Source organism: Meleagris gallopavo, chromosome 24 (assembly GCF_000146605.3).
Source record: "Meleagris gallopavo isolate NT-WF06-2002-E0010 breed Aviagen turkey brand Nicholas breeding stock chromosome 24, Turkey_5.1, whole genome shotgun sequence".
NCBI classification, from domain to species: domain Eukaryota; kingdom Metazoa; phylum Chordata; class Aves; order Galliformes; family Phasianidae; genus Meleagris; species Meleagris gallopavo.
In genome coordinates, this window is record NC_015034.2 from 3,294,730 (window position 1) to 3,315,221 (window position 20,492).

The following is a 20,492-nucleotide window of genomic DNA, read 5'->3' on the forward strand; positions in this document are numbered from 1 at the left end:
GCCAAATGGTAAGTATTAATTAAATAAATATCCACTGCTGTGTTATTCACCAGTCAATTAAAAAACATATACCTTACCTTCTAATCTGAACCGATCTAGCTTCATCACAGAGACAAAATATTTAGGAAAGCCAGAAGGCTTCTCCTTCTCCATTCTTCCCTCCCCCAGCATCATCCCTAAACGTACTCTTAGGGAGGAACAACTTTTCCAAACTTCACCCAATTCCTTTAGCTCCAAGAAGGTGAAATAGGACAAAGTTTTGTTCCCTCTGTCCACCGAATCCCTGTGTAACACATCCAGAGAAATCATTCAAACAGTAGCTTGGCTGTGGTGTCCCAACCACAAAATAATATGTTTATTTTTTTTTCCACCACTTTTTGTTGTTGTCATTTTATTGATAAAAACTACACAAAAACTAACTGATCAGGATAATTAATTTAAAAAACAAAACAAAACAAAACAAAACAAAAAAAACCCCAATGTTACACATTCTCCTGTGTTTTAGAAATTGTGTCAGCCAGTGAGTTTCACCAAAACACTCTGCTTTAAAAGATTTTCCTTCTGATCCATTTCAAGCACATCTTTTCCATTTTGGTTCCCAAATGTCCATTAATTTTGCTTACAGCACAGCTGGACTGTAAATATGAGAATATGAGAGTCGATACACCACTGCATGTTTCCCCCCTTTTTTTTAGAGACCCAGAAGTAATTATAGTGTCAACAATGAAGCACAATGATGATAGTAAAAATCAAAAGCACCCTCCATAGTGTACAGCCTGTCTCTTAAATGTACATGCACCCAAGTTTCTTTGTTTCTGCTGCATCCATTGCCAGTGTCCTTTTGGTTCAACATAAGCTGTAATGCCCATGTCTGAAGTTTGAAATATTAGAGCTCGACCACTTAAAAAAATAGTAATAAAAAATAAAAATAAAAAAGAAAAGGAAAAAAAAGAAAAGAAAATATAAATCTATCTTTTGCTCCGTTGAAAAAGAACCAAAAATATTAAACAAATCTTTGAAGAGTAATAAACACTCAATAAGGAATCATGGCTGACCCATCCCACCCCAGCCCTTGCCCTCCCCACCCTTTTATTTTTTACCTGTGGTTCTCCTTCCCTGGAACCGTGCAATGTAGAAAAATCAAATATACAAACAAAACTCTTAATCCATCCCTTTATGTAGCTAGAGTGAAATCTATTTTTTTTTTTTAATAAGAACTCAACAATCTCTCTTTAATATTTACATTGAGGAATTTGTTTGAAAGTTTAAAGCAAAGAAAATCCTGAAGTTCTCAGTGTGTACTGCAAGACAGCATTTCCAGTCTGCGGGGTCTGCTTTATCCCCTTCCCGTGGTCTGTGTTGGAACATCTCGAAGTGGAATGGTGGATTTTAGCTCCTGGCCCTGCTCTCTTCTGAGCTGAAAGGTCCTTCGGAAGAGCTCCCCGCTGCCTCCGGCCCTAGTTTGGTATTCTCTCAATGTAGATGGCCGGAGCCGCTGAGCGTGCGATTGTGGCTATGAAGCTGTGGTCCCGACTGAGTTCCAGGTTGGTGGGCTCTGGCTGCTCCCGGGCCATGCTGTCGTAGCCCTTGTTGACGTGGAGGGGTTTGTGGGCTTGGCAGTAGCTGATCACTGGTTGGTCGTAGCTGTAGTAGGGTAAAGTCTTCATGTGGTGAGGGACCTGCAAGGGACCCAAACAGATCGAAAAAAAGAGAAATATGAATGATGTGCTTTGCCATATTTGTTTAGCAATTATCCCAGTGTGCTTTGCCATGTTTGTTTAGCAATTATCCCAATGCAGCTCTAATGTGCTGGGTGCTCAGCATTCAGCTCCTGCAGGAAGACAGCTCCTGATTCATCCAGTCCCCTGCAATGTGAGCCTTAACTCAGGCTGAGAGTTAATATCTATCTATCTATACTATATGTATAGTGCATGTGGGTTCATCTCTTCCCACCGTGTTGAGGTTAGGAGCTTAGGTCCATGGAGATGACTATGTCTAGGGGCAGATCTCAGCCTGTCCTGTCTTGCATACTGAATTCTGACCTTGCTTGCAGAATCTGGCTGTGAAGGAAGCTGCTGGTAAGACAAACCTTCTTAAAACAAACAAACAAACAAACAAACAAACAAACAAACAAACAGGCCCTCTTCCAGTGCCTCAAAAGCAGCTGAGCATTTCTACAGAAGGCAGCCCAGCCTGAGCATGTCAAAGGACAGGAAATCTCAGCTGCCAGCTCATGCAGCTCCCAGCACAGCTGGACACGTGTTTACTCCTCCTAGGACTAAACTGCTTTCGAGATGATTTCATGGGTTCTGTATCTTACAGCCTCACCAAGAGCCTTAATGATGCTCGCTGGAGCTGAGCAGATCCACACCTCGTAAGAATGCAAAAATATATTCAAAATGCCTGCAAGATCTATCTGAATCCCCCCTTTTTTTTAATGTAAATAGAAAAATGGCCAATCCCCCACCCCACACACATCTCCTCCTTTCCTTTCTTTTTGTAGATAGATGTCCTATGTTTGCAAATGTTAATCCTACAGGTAAATACGATTTATGGCACAACCTCAGATACAAATCTTTGCAGATAATTTTATCAGCTACAAGAGACGAGCTTTTCAAGTAGAAAGAAATAAGCTTTTAGGAAAAAATCACGCTGCAGGAGACAGAGGCAAGAGTCTATTCTAACACACCTAGCAAACGTGTGCTCATTATAGCTGGAGAAATCCTACACAGAATTCAATCTCATAAGCAATGCCTCCTTATTTTCCATGCCGAACTTTAAGTGAACACTACAGAGCTAATTCATCACAAATTTCCATTGCATGGTGCACACTGCTCCAATCATTATGAAAAAAGCAAAGGCATTAGGAGCAATTGTAAGGCTTGCAGGGCCAGAGTTCCTGTTGCATTTGGATCTGAGAAGCAGCTCGAACCCTCCCCTGGTCCCTCTGCAGAACGCTGGAGAGCTTCCAAAACTCTTCTGCTACCTGAAGCTCAGCTGAAAACGTCATTTTACATGACAGCACAAAGGCAGAAATATAGCAGACAGGCTGCTCAGCAGAATTTGATGGGACAACTGTATTCACTTGTGGATCACCTTCAGCCACAGTGCAAGAAACTCCAACTCCCTTCAGATACAGCAGTATCTGTGCCAATTCCTATCAGGGCTTGAATTTGTCCTCAGCCTTTAAGGCAGCTCTTTATGATTCTATAAAAGCCAAGGACTGTTTGTGTTTGGGAGAGCTGAGAGATTGAGGTCCTGGCTTTACAGCAATAATGCACAGTACATTAACCACCCGAGTCATGCAAGCAGCACTCTTTGCTTGTTTTCTTCCCTTCTCCAAATGGGAGTCAAATGGAATTGGGATCCCAACGGCACCCCTGGGTGGTGGATAAACATGTTTCCCTTTCAGCTCTGTCTCAACAGCTGTAGAGAACCACTCAATTGTTTTTGTTGGTTTTTTGTTTTTTTTTCCCCCACTTAAAAAAGCCAGGTTTGCGGAGGGCTGACATTACATTAATAAGGGACACATAAGCACAGGGAAGGTAAAAGGTCTTTAAAAGTGTAAAAAACAAATAGGTGTATTGAGCAACCCATGAGCTAAGGAGCTACGTGTTCATTTGGAGAAAACATACAAAGAATAACGGGGCCCAACAATGGATGGGCACCCCCTGTTCTCAGACATGGCCCTTTTGCTGCTCCTCAACTCTCCTGGGACCTAGATTCCCAACAAGAGAAGTTAAAAGAAAACCACAACTAAATCCTGGAAGAGGCATTATCCTTGAGGTACCTCCAGGGAATACCAAATGAAGAAATGCCAACAGGCCCCCACAAGTTGTTTTTTGTGATTCCTCTAGAATGTGGTGGTAACCACAGGAACAGATCAGCACAGAAATTCCCATGTCAAATGGAAATACAAACAGGACTGTTGACTGCAGAACCAAGCCTCCTTTCCCTCTCTGGAACTGTACAATAGAATCATAAAATGGTTTGGGTTGGAAGGGACTTCAAGGACCATCAAGCTCCAATCCCCCTGCCACAAGCAGGGCTGCCAACCTCCCCATTTAAAACTAGACCAGGCTGCCCAGGGCCCCATCCAGCCTGGCTTTGAACACTACCAGGGATGAGGTGTCCACAACCTAACTGGACAGCCTGTTCCAGCACCTCCCCACTCTCTCTGTGAAGAACTTCCCCCATTTTCAGTATCTCTGAAATGAAAATATGGAGGCCATCATTCACAAAGCTATTATATTTTTTTTGTTCAATTACTAAAAAAAGAAAAAGCATATTTAAAAGGAGCTGAGTTGCTGTAAATTAATTTTAGAAATATTTTTCTCCAGGTTCTAAAGCGACTTTTACTCTGTTTCATTATTGCTACAGAACTAGTTCCTTGGATGCCAAGAGAAGTGACCTTCGACAAGTCATTTTATGAGCTGGAAAATGAGAAGATTATGTCCTGCCCCTTCTGCCCTTGGGACTGGAGGTCTTTGAGCAAGGGATGTTTGTGTAGGGACTGAAGCAATGCAGCTTTCACCTGAGCTGGGGCCTTTCAGCTGCTATGGCCTCCAGGAGGCAAACAAAGAAACAGAATAAAAAACACCAAACAGGCTAATAAATACCCTAACAAATAGCTACAGGCTCTGGGATTCTGCCAATCACTATCTTAAGGCCTCTTTCATGGAAGACACAGTTTTCACAGGTGAGAAACTGAGAGTAAGGGAATGAAGCACGTACCTGTCCACAGTATTCTATGAATCATTTCTATTCTCTCTTCTAAAAATGACATTGCCTAGCACTTAAAGGATTTAAACTTCTTGCTGCCAGGAGAAACATAAATTAATGGCTATGCTCCCTCCTTGGATGTGCACAGGGCCAGGCTGGATGGGGCTCTTGTCAAGTTGGTCCAGTAGAGGTGTCCCTGCCCATGGCAGGGATTTGAACTACTGGGTGGGCCTTAGGGTCCCTTGCAACCCAATGATTCTGTGATTCTATGGTTAGCAAGAGAATGCCTTCCAAAGTCATTAATGTGTACGTGATGGATGTGCTTGGTGTATGGCACCAAGGAGGATGGCCTTCATCTGTGCTACTGCCTTACCATAAAGGAGCATAGTGTCTATCCAGTTCATTAAGTTAATGAGTGAATGAACCTTGTCTTGCAAGAAAGCACTGAGTCTATCAAGCAACAAGCATTATAAGCACTTCAATTGTTTAGTGAGGGGTTTTAGCTAATGGACTGGATTAGTTAGCTAGCATTAACTTCTGAAGACTGCAGCTCTGTAGATCTTCACACTGAATGTAATAAACATTGCATCTTAGCAGTCACTCACTTCAAACAAACATACTATTGCAAGCAAAATTTACATAAACCCCCAGCTACAGGAGTAAGATAAAAGATTTAGTAGTGGAAATTTTGAAATGTAAATCTTTCTAATGAATTGACATTGGAGAGGTTAAGAGCTCAACAGCACTGCTGCCAAATAATAACTCTCTACAAAACCTGCTGTACTAGCTTGAGTTTACCAGAAATTTGATGAAATTAATTCAAAATGTATTTCTCTACATTCTCTGTCCAGTTTGCCTTTGACACCTAAGTCATTCCAACATGCAAATGCATGTACCCACATTTCAACACAATTTGTGATTTTTTGTTTTGTTTTAAATACTGCACTGATTTGCATCAGCAGCTTTACCTACATTAATTAACTTACTCTCTAAACTTCGGAGGGGTAAAGCACAAGAAAATTCAAATTACAAATTTTTTCAATGATAACAGTTAAGCTTCAAATTCAGTTTCATAGAGATGCAGCCATTAGTACTTAGATTTTTAACACAACATCAATAAAAATCCTTATTCTGCAACATGAAGTGTACATGAATAAGATGAAACCTTGGCCACTGAACTTGAGGGGCTTGAAGGAATATCAGATTGGGCCCCCAATTAATATTAAGTGACTGTATATCTAAACTGCTTTTATGTCTCTATTTCCTTTCATAGCATGCATCATCATTCATCCTTAATCGCTTGCACTGCCTAATAACTAAGGCTTCAGGCTACCCAAAATTCAGCCCTGCTATGGGTTCAAAGCTTGAATACCTCTCTATCAAGCAATGCAGAGCTGAACAGAGCACCCAATTCTTCGTGTTCAGGTATTTTCTTGGTGCACAGCAGCAGACTTACTGCAGTGAAGACAAGTTGAGGATCAAAGATTAACGCTCTGTCTCGCACAGCATCACTTGCAGTTCAGCAAGATCTAATCACCAGCGGTCCCAGGTTGAAATAATTTCCTGGTAAACTGTTAAATCACATTTTGAAAACACGAGTTTTCTGAACAGATCTATCTCAGGTTGGAAATATTATGTGTTTTTTCTTTCAGCTGGGCTTTGAAGAAGGATCTCCAACCATTTGTTACCCTGCAGGGAAGAGATATCTTTCTTGGGAAACAAGGATGGCCATGGATGTCTAAATGACTCATAGCACCAGGACTATCAACCAGCGGGCAGACACGCAATGCGAGGAAGGACTGATAAACCCAACACAGCCTTCTGGAAGAAGTCTGTGGTGGGAGGGAGGTCATTTGGATTCAGGTAAACTGAATTATGAGCACACACTTGCCCACTTAGTGATTACACGATTAAATTACATCCAAGTTCAGAAGTTGTCCATACATAGCAGAAACTCAGAGTGACAAAATACGGAAGCTATGTTTTCTCATTAGTGCTAATATTTAGTCTCAGAACACCATGACTTCATTGCTGAATTAACAGCGTAGATGCTGATAAATCAAATTCAGAGTTCATTTTAAACCCTAGTGTAATTTAGAGTAAAAATAAGCAAGGTTTACAATTAGCGAAGCACACTGCTTCACCTTAAAGATGGATGGATTAGGTGCATTAGGCAGGTAGGGCAGGTATGATCAATTTCATTGGATTTCACCCTGGAACATCCCTTTGAATTCAGTTCAGAAAATCATTCCTGTTCAGGAAAATGCACAATCACACATTTCCTATTAAACTCATTAAAAGCAACAAAGTGCCTCCATTAGCGTTAGGTCTGAAAAATGAATGTTGCTTCATTCTGTTTGCAGTAGCAATAAACACGAGATTGTCTATCTGTTCCTTTTTTTAAATTTTTTTATTTTTAAATAAACCTTTTTGGCCTGAAATTCATGTTTCCTGAAAAAATCCTCAAATTGGCAAAAGAATCAAAATCGCTTTAAATTAAAAAAAAAAAAATAGCAGACCTCAGAACTCTGAGCGCTGAGTAACAAGGTGTTGAGGAGAACTGCTTTTACTGCAGCTGCATGTGTGACATGTAAGAGTTTCAGGAAATGTCAGCTTGGTTTTTATGTGAAGGTCTTCCAAACGTTTCATTAGCACAGGTTTTATAAGAGCTACAGATCCCACTGGGAACTCTGCCTGCAGTCGGCGTGCCTACATTAGGCACGAAGCACTAAGCAGGATTCCTTCGGTAGCCTGAATTGTAGGTGCAATTCCCACAATCAATTCCCTGCAATTTCATGTTCAATTTGCTCCCCATTCCAGCAAGAAACCACTTCTTTGCCTCTTCTATCTATTTTCCACCAAATCGGGTTAATGATCTACTTATCTCCCTCTGGGAGAGGAACCAGACAAGGAGGAGGCTGGTGGTATACCTCCAGAACCATTCACGTCAGGACAAGAATCAACACCAGGTTGGTATGTGTCACTTTTCACCAAGAAATGGAGGGGTGCACCCACAGAGGGGATGTTTTGGGGGATGTGCAATAGTGTCAGCTCCTCATCTCTTGCACATTTGTGCACACGCATGCAAACACATGTATGTATTCTCAAGGCAAAATGTTGTACAAAGTAGGCTTTTTCTTCCTAGACAAAGCAAAATAGGCTCTAGAGTGTGTCCAGAGAAGAGCAACAAAGCTATGAAGGGTCTGGAGCAAGATTCTTATGGGGAGCAGCCGAGGGAATGGGTTCAGCCTGGGGAAAAGGAGTCCTCATTGTTCTCTAGAACTGCCTGAAAGGAGGTTGTAGTGAGAGGGGTTGGGCTCTATTCCCAGGTAACAGCGATATGATGAGAGGAGATGACCTTAAGTTGGATATTAGGAACAATTTCTTCTCTAAACAAGTGGCAGTGCACTGGCACAGGCTGCCCAGGGAGGTGGTGGAGTCACCATCCCTGGAGGTGTTCAAGGGCCATGGAGATGTGGCACTGAGGGACGTGGTCAGTGGGCATGGTGGGAATTGGTTGGGGTTGGTCTTGGTGATCTTCATGGTCTTTCCCAACCTTAACAATTCCATGATTCTATGAAAATACCTCCTTTGACTCACCTTTTCACAGTACCTTTTTAAACTTAGCTTATGCCCACTTCAACAGTCACAGAATCATAGAATGACCTAGATTGAAAAGGACCACAATGATCATCTAGTTTCAATCCCTCTGCTATGTGCAGTGTCACCAACCACAGCCCTAAAAGCTCATCTTCAGAAACATCCCTCACCCACTGATCTCCTCAAAGGACCACTGGTAGAGGCACACAGGACAGCATGATTTTGGTCCACTTGGATCTCAGCAGTCCAGCTGAAATTTGTTGTCATGCAGAGCCCTTCTAGTTACAGAAATGCAGCTGCTGGGTATGTTTTGTGCCATGCTGGACAATGCATTCAGCATACTGCAGTTTCCAAGTGTCAGTCAAAGCAAGAACTGAGTAATGAGATAAGGACTGCACAGAGCAGACAGGGGGATGAAACCCACATGTTTAGAGCCAAGCCTGAGATAATTTCAAGTATTCAGGGGCTGGCAGAGACGGAATGAAAGCATTTGTTTAAATTTAATCCAGAGATAAAATTCCAGAAGACTGTGGTTGGCAGGTCTTGGGAGATATCCCTGTACAAACAACTCTATCAATGGAAATCTGGAGCCCAAACACTACAAATGACTGACAGGTGGGTCGCTATGTTTACTCAATCCTTGTATTTATGACCATGAAAATGGGATTCCAAAATTGACATACGGTAATCAGGAATGATCCTGCTATGAAAAGTGTGGAAAAGCAACAGCTGGCAGGCACAGGGTGCAGCCACCAGGTACTTCTGCATGTCCTATTTACTTTTCAATTTATAGCTTTTAAAAGGTACCTGATAATTAATAGATATAATAAATAGCTAGAGGAATTAAATATCAATGAATTAGATACTTAGGGCTATGTGGGACTATACAAACCTGAAAAATTAGAATAATAGAATCATTAAGGTTGGAAAAGACGTCTAAGATCACCAAGACCAACTCCAGCCCATTCCCATGACCATGTCCCTCAGACCACATCTCCATGGCTCTTGAACACCTCCAAGAATGGTGACCCCACCACCTCCCTGGGCAGCCTGTTTCAATGTCCAACCACTCTTTCAGAGAAGAAATTGTTCCTAATACTCAACCTGAACATCCCCTGGCACATCTTAAGGTTGCTACCTCTCATCCTAAATTGATTGATTCCATATATAACAAACTTGATTAAAACACATCTATTAATTTTTCATATGTCATCAAAACCTTTCACCAACTTTTAAAATGTCAATAAGCTATACAGGACAAGTTGTAAAAACAGAATGTTATGATGTATTCTCTCACCCTTTCAGTTTTCCTCTTCTCTCCCACAGACAGTTTTTAACCCTTCCATCCAAGCACACAAGTGCTTTTCCCTTTTAAGCACTTCCACTCTGTGGATTGCTGAACTAAGAGTGCTTGAAGACCAGGACAAAAACCATGCCCATCCCCCCGGCTCCTTTTATAGGCCAATTTTCTCTTTCAATCAGCAAATGAAAATTTTTCCCTAAAGGGAACTCCGAGAGAGGAGGCAGTCCTCTCAGCCTTCTTGGGCAAAATATTTCTTTTGAATTGCTTTATCTGTATTTCATGGAGTGTCTGCTCATGACAAAAGAGCTCGCTGATGAAAGGCATGAAGTGAGATTCAAAGCAACCTTCGATTTTCCGCCATGGAGCACCGATAAAATAAACAAACTATCTAGATATTCTAATTGGAAAGCCATTAATATTGCTTTCAGTGCTATTAGGATAATTTTCTATAGAATTCAATAGGAAGGGAAGGGCGGTATTTAAAAAAAAAAAGCTTTTGCATTGCTTAGGGACAGATTAGCTTTCCAAAAGCAATGCAGTGCCTCGCGGCAGGGACCTATCCAGATGCAAGAGAGTCCCTTTGGGTACATGTCTTTGGGTGCCTAAGTACACAAGCCTTCAAAAACTTGACTTTCTCTTAAGGCAACTTGGTTTTCATTTAGCGACTTTAAAAAGCAATATTCTCAAGGGGAGTTTCTGCTCCCTATGTGTGGCACTAAATGCTGCCTAAGCGCAGATCATTTGTACCTAGCCTACCAGGATGAGTCAAAGGGCCATCGAGTCAAGTCTCCAAGGGATCAAGAAGAAAGAGCAGAGCACAGGTCAACAGCATGGTAACAATGTCCACAGGGCATTCTCCTGACCTCCAACACTCCTGACTTCTGTTAGCCTTCTCAATTGCTGACATTTCAGCCTGAAATGCTACGGGCTGGATCTTCCAGCGTCTCTAAGAGCCTGAGGCACTCACACAGGCGCTAGCAGGTAAGGGGATGCCTTACATCCTTCAGCAGATGGTTTGGGGTTCAGTTGCATGCTGAACGATCCCAGCACTGGGAAGACATTCTTAACTAGGAGCTGCCCTAACCCCAATACTTACCCTTCCTTCTGATTTCCATGTGAGAGAGAACTGGAACCTTTCGTTTTCCTGGATTATCCCCTGGGAGGGGAAGGTCCAGCATGCAATTTGGGAAACAGAGCACACTGCCTCAAAAAATGAATTATGACAACATGGAAAAAAGGTAGAGTTGCTTTCCTATGCAATTTTCATAAAGATGGCAACTTGCTCCATCCACTGCTCACCATAAATAAGTACCCTACTTAATAGTGTACTTTTTAGTACACCTGGTAATGCTTTGCCCCAGTGACAAAGTGCTGGAGAATGAGTGGAATAAGGCTCTGTCTCACATTATGATGCCTTTCCATTTGATCTGCCTCAAATTTTCAATGTGCCAAAGAGCCATCTAGAAATGGATGGCTTTTTCAAGAGTTTTAAACACTAGGTTCTGTACATGATGACACCAAAAACACACTTTGAAAAGCTGGAAATAAATGACTCAAATTGCACAGGACTTTGTCCTGAAGGCAATACAACCAAACTGCTTGTGATTAAAAACTACTGGTGCTAGAAGAATGGGGATGCTGTGTCCCTTATTGGACTGATAAAAATTGGAAATTTCTCCTTCTCTTCATTATCTAGTTATATCACACCAACAGGTTCTGGTAGGAGTTATCTGACAGCCTCAACCCATTTTGATTTTTAAAAAAATCATATTTATAATTAGCACTGAATTCCATTTAATGTGGTAGCATTAAGTATAGAGAGAGCATCCAACCCCTGCATCCCTCACAAGCTATAATGTCAGAGTCCTCCTCTATCAGCATTTAAAATTCCACATTCAACATCATGGCACTGACCTAAGGCAAGCAGACCATTTGCCATATTTTCCAGTCACCCTCAGACAATCTGAAGAAAATGAATGCCAGAAAAGAAAAATAAGTGGCAGGAACACAAAGAAAGAAGACTACAGGAGCTCATGCTGCTGTTGTTTCACCTGGGCATCAGATGGTCTACGTTGGACCATCAACATTCCAGAGCTGCTGATCAGAAAGGACTTAAACCAAAAGCAGAGGACAACCAAAGCACCACGGCTACAAAGTGAGACTGAGCTGAAGGAATTATTATTTCTCTTGAGGAAACAGTGAGGAACCAATTTCCTCTGGGATAAATTTGTTCCAGTGGGAGAGAAGAAAGAGCTGGCACTACAGACCTGCTTGGACACAGGAGGGAGCTCCTATTAAACTGAATGTCTCAGCAGGGTTCTCTTCATGAGAAATTACATTTTAATTACCTCCACTGTCTCCTAACAGAGGAATCAGTGTGTGCAATGGCACAAACACAATGGAAAGAGCATTAATCCAGGGACAGCTTCTTCTCCTGATGCATGTCACTTCCATTAGCGCTGATGGGAGCAGTGTGCCCACGTGGAGATGTACCCAACTCCATGGTTTCCAAAAGGTACTGATAAGTGACTCACATTGGGGTGAGGATTTATATAACCCCATCTGCACCGGAAGGCTGAAGAACAGTCTCTGCATGCTGCAGCACCATAAGAAGAGGAAGAGGAGGACAGAGCTGGAGAGAAAGAGCTATTTTAGGGGCAATGCCATCAGCCCAGTAGCAACATGAGAAATCCAGCCACCCAAACCCTAGCTACAAATACATGACTAGTTGATACATGTTAGTTCACCTCTCTTACCAGCGTTAAAACCATCACAGAGGAATACCAGGATTTTAATTAAAGCTCAGAAAATGCTCGGGTATGAATTGCTACAAAACCTGACTGTATTGCTGAGGCACTGCAAACATATTCTGTAACTGCTGGTGTATGAGCACGCAACTTGCAAAAGAGGGATGTAACAGCAGCGTTGTTAGCTGCTTTCTGAGCAGGCTTCTGAAATGGCAAACAGCAAACCAAAAAAGGCAGGGGTAAGGATTAGAAAATTAATAACCAACTTGGGTTCATGCTTCAGTCATGTTCTGTAGAATCTTTGCATATCTGAGATTTAGCAAGCAGAAAATTAATGCAAGACTGTCCAGTGTTGCAGGCAAGGACAATGCACAATGATAGCGTTATTTTTTTAATACTCCATAGAAAACAAATGACTTTTTCTTTCCTCTGGGCAAGTTTTGTAATATGCAAGGAAATCTTCATAATATTCAGAATCCCTGAGAAAACTGCAAGAAAGATGTTAGAAAATATTTTTGGGTTAGCGATCTATGTTGCCACAGAACTAACCAGATCAATTTGGTTACCCTGTGAATGCAAAACTAATGGATATGATTACTGGACCCCAGTGGCTTAGTGACACTTTTAAAGCAGAAAGGCAGGCCTGGTGATGTGCACACTGAAAAGCATGCTCAATCCTCGGAACAGCCACTGTGTAGCGGGAGAGGAGAGTGCACAAACGCTCTGAAACATTCAGAAGCAGTGTGATCACTGTTGAAAACTGGCATGGAAACTGCACGATAGCTAGGAAGTAGAGGAAGGGCTGCATTGCCCGAGGTGTCTTTTCTCTACGTGGATGGAAAGCAGCAAGTTGTCTTCAATTTGTCCCCCATGTATTAAACCCCTGCATAGAAGTTATGACTGACTGTGGCCGGATCACTGCTCTCCCCTTCCAAGGAGCTGCCAGCTGGCAGATGCCAAAGCTGTAATTATTGCCCAACAGAACGTGATGTGTAAATCCGGCTGGAGATTGAGCCTAGGAAAAAAGAGAAACAATCAGAGGCATTTGGAGAAAAGGAAACCGAGTGCCTTTGCCTGTAGAGCTGAATGCAACCAGGAGAGGGCTGCAGAGCACACACCGCACATGCTGACGTTCCGGACAGAGCAAACAAAGCAGCCTCATACCTATTCTGACGCAATGAACATTAATAAACAAAAATAGTTGTTGCCTACTCAGACCCTTCCTGTGCTTGAGCTCAGCAGTAGCGATGGAGTGTAAATGAAAAGAATCAGGTTCAAAGAACCCCGCTGGAAAAATAAAATCCGCGCTGTGAGCGAGATTTTGGAAACCAAAGGAGCTGCTGTGAGAAATCTCTGCAGCTCACGTCAACAGGAGACGGCATGCTTGAACGCTCTCTCGAGCAGCCAAGCGTGAGCCAAGCAGTTTCCAGCTACTGTGGCATTTTTTCCAACTTGTTCTGTTTGGGAAAGGTAACTGCAGCGTGTCGGATGGGCTGAGCACAGAGGTGAGCAACCCACCTTTGTCATATCGGGTCAGAGCATTGCTAGGATGGTGATGCAAAGGGCTGTGACAATTCCCAGCCTCCTGCATGGGATCTGCGCTGGTTGAACAGAACAAACACTCGATGTTTTGCTCATCTGTAAGATCAAGGCAATATCACGGCCTGATCCCTAACTACCCAAGGGTGAAAGAGACTGGGAGAAGCAATAGAAAGAGATAAATAAGTGTCTTGTAATCCGAAATCTGTTGTTTATTTGCAGTGCCTAGAGGCCTCGACCAGAACTGGAACTGCACGGCGGTAACCAATGCTCATGTGTTCAGCACAGCCCTTGCCCTGGAGAGCTCATGCTGCAGACAGGCATGACAGATGAAGGGTGGGAGAGAAGAGAACAGCAAGCAAGCAAAGGATCTCAAAACTGATGCACAGATTGAGGGACAGATTTTTCCACGAGCTAAATACATGAATACAGATCTTTTATCCCTAAATGACTTCCCTTATCATGTGGCCACTGTGCCAGTGTAGATATGTTAGTGCTACAGGCCAAGCAGTAGAGTTGATGCTGAGCACACAGTGCCCACAGCACATTTCAGAGGATTTCCACCAAACTGGCTCCAGTTTGGTCCCACCAACACTCAGAGCAGGTTTAACTCCATCCCAGAGGGATCTGGCTTTGTTCTGGGATGTCAGCACACTAAGTGAGGACAGCCTCGAGATCTGTGCATCAGAATTATCACTAGGATCTGAACTAAAGCACCAATTAAAAGCATCCTCTGGGAGTCAGAGATGGGATTCATCCCTCTGGAGCCCCAAGCTAGTGCAACACAACTCAAAGCTCTCTGTTTAAAGGTGGTTTTGACTATGACATGGTAACCTAAAGTGATACTACAGATCTCAAAGCCAGGGGTTTTGCCTACTCCTTCTCCTTCTCCTTCTCCTTCTCCTTCTCCTTCTCCTTCTCCTTCTCCTTCTCCTTCTCCTTCTCCTTCTCCTTCTCCTTCCCCTTCCCCTTCCTCTTCCCCTTCCCTTCCTTCCCTTCCCTTTTTTCTTTCCTTCTTTCTTGCATTTAATCCAGGATCAACAAAGCCACGACAGAACTGAGCACAGACAGATGCTTAAGGAAGCCAGGCTGCTCTGCTTTTCTAAGGACAGCAATCTCAGCCAACCCACAGATCTCAGTTCACCCCAGAACAGTGGGGGAAAGCTGCCAAAGAACAGCTCTTTAGCAGAGCCCCTCTAAAGCCCAGTTGCAGCCCAAAACAATGGGCTCTGTGCTGAAGACTTGAGCAAACAGCAAACATGAGCCTTGTGGCTGCCATCACCCTGTGGATTGCTCAGACCCTTCTGCTCCTTTCCAGCCTCTTCTCTCCCAACAAAGAGAACAAAGGTGACAATACAACTGCAGGCCATAGTCTGTGCACTTTTGTGGCAAAGAGACAGAGAGAGGAAGGCTGAGAGAAACGATCCCATGGTAACTGCAGCATGAAACGGATGAAATGTTGTGGAAAAGGCATTGGATTTCTATTGCACTGAGGCTCTTCCCTGGGGAGCACGTTCCTGGGAGCACTGCATTGAGGGGCTTTGCCACCAGCGAGCAGTGAAGACCTGCAACAAGCAGGAGGGGTCAGACTGAACAAAGCAAATCAAAGTCTGAGAACACTTTCCTGCTCACCAGGGATGGACAGGCTTCCTGCAACGCAGAGCATGCTGCTTAAAGCTAATGCTGCTTAAAGATAACACTCCTTATCTTTATTCTGCCCTCCAAACAAGGATAGAGCAAATGAAGGTCAGCATGGAATAGAAGACAGGTGATTTATCTCAATGATGAAACCAAATTTTGGAAGAACATAAAGCACTGACCATTTCCCCGTATCCTTTAATGTTATACAGAGTGCTTTGCAATCACTAGCAGAATGGGATTAGCAGGGATTTCAGGTGACAAATGATAGCCCATCCTCTTCACATCGATGGAATGACAATTTTTTTTCCATTTGCCAACTGGAAATAATTCAGTCCTGTGCAATGCAAGACCAAATACATCTATGTCTTCCACCAAACAAAATAAGGCCAATCACGGCAGCAGCCTCGACTCACAGCAAACATACTGCAGGTCCCTAAGTTCTCACACTTTGCAAAATTTTATCAAGAGCCTATCTTCAGCCTGCCGCATTTGTAAGTCAGATCATGTTAGCAACAAGAATAAACAACAGTTGTTTGCCCTTGTGCTGCACCTTTCATCCAAGGGCTCTGCAGTCATTATTCTGATAAGTCTTATGTTGTTGCTTTGAGACAAGCAGATATCATTATTCTCACTTCATAGATAAATAAACCGAGGTCAGGGAAATCCCCCAAGGCAATCCAGAGAGTTGAATACCTACATCAAAGGGTTTAACAAAGACTGATATCACTATTGCTACCAAAAAGACAAAGGAACAAGAAGAGTTGAAGCTGAGCCCAACATCAGATAACTGGGCATGGAACTTTGGTCTCTGAGATAACCTTACCTGAGAGTTGGCTCCCAATTTAACAGCCAATATGAGCTCTATCTAGAAGCAAACATAACCACATAATGCAATTTAAGCACCCCGTGCCTGCTTATTGAATACTAAGATACACAGCTCTATTGTACGGTATGGCCACAATGCAGTCAACAAAAAGGAGCACAGTGACAAAAGACTTTTGGAGGGGGCATTCAGAGGGGCTTTACAAGTTTCAGAGTCATAAAATCCGGCCCCAGTGTTGCAGATTAAGGCCATCAAATCAACTAGAGACGGTCTGCAATTCTGTTAAGTATTATATTATCTCTGCACCACAACATGTAGTCTTTTTCTCTCCATACATTTCAACTGGTTTTATCACTTATGAACTCAACAGGACTTCCCCATTAGGCACTGTACGAGTTCTGAAGATTGATCCTTCCTTGGTAGAGTGGGGCTGCTAGCACAGTGGCATCAGCTAGAACACGCTAATAGCCATAACACTGACCAGAAAGAACTCAAACAGTGGGTAAAATTGATTTCTCTGGATGTCACCTCAGTTCTTGCAGCCTGTTGTAGGAGCTCAGTCCTGCACAGCCTTGCTTCAAGGTGCGCCAAGGGAAATTCAGGTTGGATATTTGGAACAATTTCTTCTCTAAAAAAGTGGTAATGCATTGGAACAGGCTGCCCAGGGAGGTGGTGGAGTCACCAACCATGGAGAGATTCAAGAACCATGGAGATGTGGCCTGGTGGGATGGGTTGGGGTTGGAGTTGGTGGTCTTAGAGGTCATTTCCAGCCATAATGACTTAATGATTCCACAAAAAAACAAAACTCTTTTTCCTTGGCCTTTGTATTCTCTCAGTCATATAAACAAAAATATGGGAAGGTTATCAAAGTACCCATTAACCATCCAACAGTTATGTTGTTCTGCTTCCTACTCTTTACCTCGGGACAAAGCACACAAACTCACATTAAAACCCAAACGCCAGCAGAAAGACCAGCGTATGCAGCATCACAGTGTCCCAACATGATGTTGATTGCTGGAGGAAGAGCCCTAGAGCCTTCATCCCATCGCTGTCCACATCACTACGGAAGGACAAGGCAAGGAGATGACGGCAGCACATCATGCTGGTGCCAGCTGGACACTGGTTGACATGGTTACCCTTTTTCTTTTTGTGCTATGGGTATGTAGTGAGTTCAGCTTCAAAACCTCCCTACAAAATGTAACACAATGCAAGGCAGGCTCGTCCTATTACCACGGAAGAAAAGAATGTGCCATTGACAGACTTCAGTGCCCTTTTAAAGCAGAACAGCGCTGACATCAAAGCTCACAGCACTCCTCTGCAATAGTTATTCACCACGTCTTTGTGGCCAGCGACTAAAACATTTTCATGAAGTTCTAAGGGGAAAAAATTATCTCCTGAAAATGAGTCTCTTGTACTAAGTGCTGCAAATAAAGAACAGCTGCGGTGTTTCCTATGGAAGGGGAAGCGGAGGGAAGGCAGCCTTGATGTGCATTTGGGCAGCAGTGGTCAGTCTGCGAGATGTTTATTGGGCATAATGGGAACATTCTGTTGTCAAAAGGAACATCCCAAAAAATCGTGCAGTGTTCGGCAGGGTGCATTATTTAAACACATATTTATCTATCAGAAGGAAAACAGCTGCAGATTAGGGGGGAGTGTGATCAACCGTGGCTCAATTGTAGCCTCAGCCATATGGTTTTTGTCTGACAGATTAGGGGACTATCTTAAATCCTTTTTTTTTTTTTTCCCCTCTGCTCACAAGTGGGGTCCTCGTACTGCAATAAAAAAAATTAAAAAAAAAAACAGGAAAATAATGAAGCACAGCATTCCTTGCAAGATGTCCTTTCCTTGAGGGCTCCGATGCCACTCGCTGACATAACTGACAGCTCTTGAAGCACTGTGATTTTGTGCACTAATGCTGTGATGACAGCTCCTGCACTCACACTACTCAAAGCTGTGGATTCGGTGCCCTTAACCATCCCGTTGTCCTTTGAGCTGAAAGATTCAGATTCAGTGCCCTTAACTATCCCACTGCCCTTCGAGATTTGCTTGCAGGCGGTGCTCCTCACCCTTATCCTTCCATCTCTGGTGGGCATTTCACTGCAAAGTGCTTGGTTTCCAGGTCAATCCCTCTGCCTCCTGTCTGCACACACTCAACCTGCTCCTTGTACATTAATGCCCCATCATTTTTTTTTTCTACATGCATCCCAAAATAGTAGGCAGAAAAAGCATGTGCTCCAACCAGACTGCAGCCTAAGCCTGTTTGTTTAAACAGAATAAAACATTAATAGCTTATGTGCTCTTTGCATTATATGCAGTTGCTTGAACTTCATGAATTTTAGGGAAAAAAGTTTACAACACAGCAGAATAATAAATAGCAGCAGTTGACACAACCAGAAAAGGGAACCAGAGGACCTGCATGCAGAACACTGGACTGCCTTCCCAGGGCTCTATTACTGTAGCCTGAATGCTGCGCTGACTTTAAAGCACACAGGTAGAAACTACAGGAAGACACATATATGAAGAGCACGTTTGGCTCATTTCTGGCTGTATGGGGGTGGGAATGGAGAGCCTGCAATTAATCACTACTAGTCCATGTGCATCTGTGACAGTGCACAGATTGGTGGAGTTGTGGTTGCTTTTGTATGGCATATTGCTCAGCTCGAGATCCAAAGAAACTCCAAATCTGTGCAAAGCAATGGAGCAGCCATGCTGGGGCTGTGACCCTAGTACGAGACCTCGAGAGGCTGCTGTGACACAGCATCACCAGTTCTGGTCCTGCTGAAGGCAAACAGACACCTTGCAGTTCATGAGCCTGGCTGCAGGATGCCCTCTAAGACAAGAAAGGAGCCTGAAATGCTTTTCCTTTTTGCAGAAATCAGACCTTGCAAATAGCGATAAATACAACTATCAAAACACAGCATCTTTCTCTGTTCTGACATGTTGGACTCTGCCTAACCCAGACAGGAGGTGAGGTCCCCATTCTGCAACAATGCAGCCCTCATGCTGTCCTGAACACAACCACTCACCAACAATGGGGCACCAAAAAGCTCTGCTCAGGTTGTTCTACAGCACCTTTGTTATTGATTTAGATGAAGTGCTGTTAGTTCTTTTTTTTTTTGTGTGTGTGTATGTGTGCTTTCTATCACAGCAATTTCAGGATATGTTGATTTCGAGATGATCAGAGAGCAAAATTATTTCATGCATTTTCAGCTGTGGATCCCTTGTTTAAATCCTCTCCATTTCTTCAAACTTGCTATTTCAGGGAGAGAACACTTGAAAACTGCTTTACAGGCCTGGAGCAGACTTTGCTGCTGGTAGCTTATAATGGAACAAGCCTGTCAAGAAACATTATTGCTATATAGAAACAGAACTATTGAAGGTTCTGCTTCCAGAGCTTGGTTGGTTGGCTTTTTTTTTTCCTCAAATTTTTAAGCAACATAAATAATTGACAAAGAATCATGATCTTCAGCTGTCAACAGATGGAAATAGATTCCTCAAATGACTTCCAAAACTGTTTTCAGAGATGCAAATTGATGAAAACCAGGCAAATTGCATTCCAGTTTTGGAAACGCTTCCCTAAATCCCTCAGAGCAGTTCCCTAATATCTTGAAGAGCCTTTGGAGGTCTGTTTCCCATGTTACATGTGCTTAAAGAGGGCAGGCCGCTCAGATTGGTTTTTATATATTTCTCAGAAGATGAGATTCAGCCTTGATGCTCTCCACATCTGTAGCACAGAGCCCAGAAGGAGAAGCTGGCCCTCTGCATTAGCAAAACAAACAAGCAACCAGTCTTAGCGAAACTTCTTCAGATTTCTTCACAAAAGAGGGAAGAGCCGCTGTAAGAGACCTAAGCCCAGTAGAGCCAGATGTATTTCTGTAGATATCAACTCAAAAATTGCAACTCCGCACAAAACCCTGCTCAAACACCAGTATGAAATCAACTGCATCGCTCCTATATTTCCCCAAGGTGTTTGCTTAACAGGAATTTCTCTGAACACAAAGCATTGTTAATGATTCTATCAAACCCATGTTAACAGCTTGGGGATGTATGGCCATTTGCTCCAGCATCAGAAATGTCTGTTTTAGAGTTTCTGCACAAACATGCTTTTTTTTTTTTT

The 20,492-nt window shown here is 43.0% G+C and overlaps 1 protein-coding gene across 2 annotated transcripts in view; it reads right to left on the reverse strand.

Annotated features, from left to right (window-relative positions):
* Positions 1-304: 304 nt before the first annotated feature.
* LRRTM4 (leucine rich repeat transmembrane neuronal 4) overlaps positions 305-20,492 on the reverse strand; it is a 235,090-nt gene continuing 214,902 nt past the window's right edge. The window contains exon 9 of one of the 2 annotated variants that reach the window (XM_031556765.1): positions 305-1,679. In XM_031556765.1, the coding sequence (XP_031412625.1) occupies positions 1,458-1,679 (222 nt within the window). In that variant the 3' untranslated portion in view covers positions 305-1,457. The remainder of the gene's footprint in view (positions 1,680-20,492) is intronic. The other variant, XM_031556766.1, reaches the window with a different exon arrangement.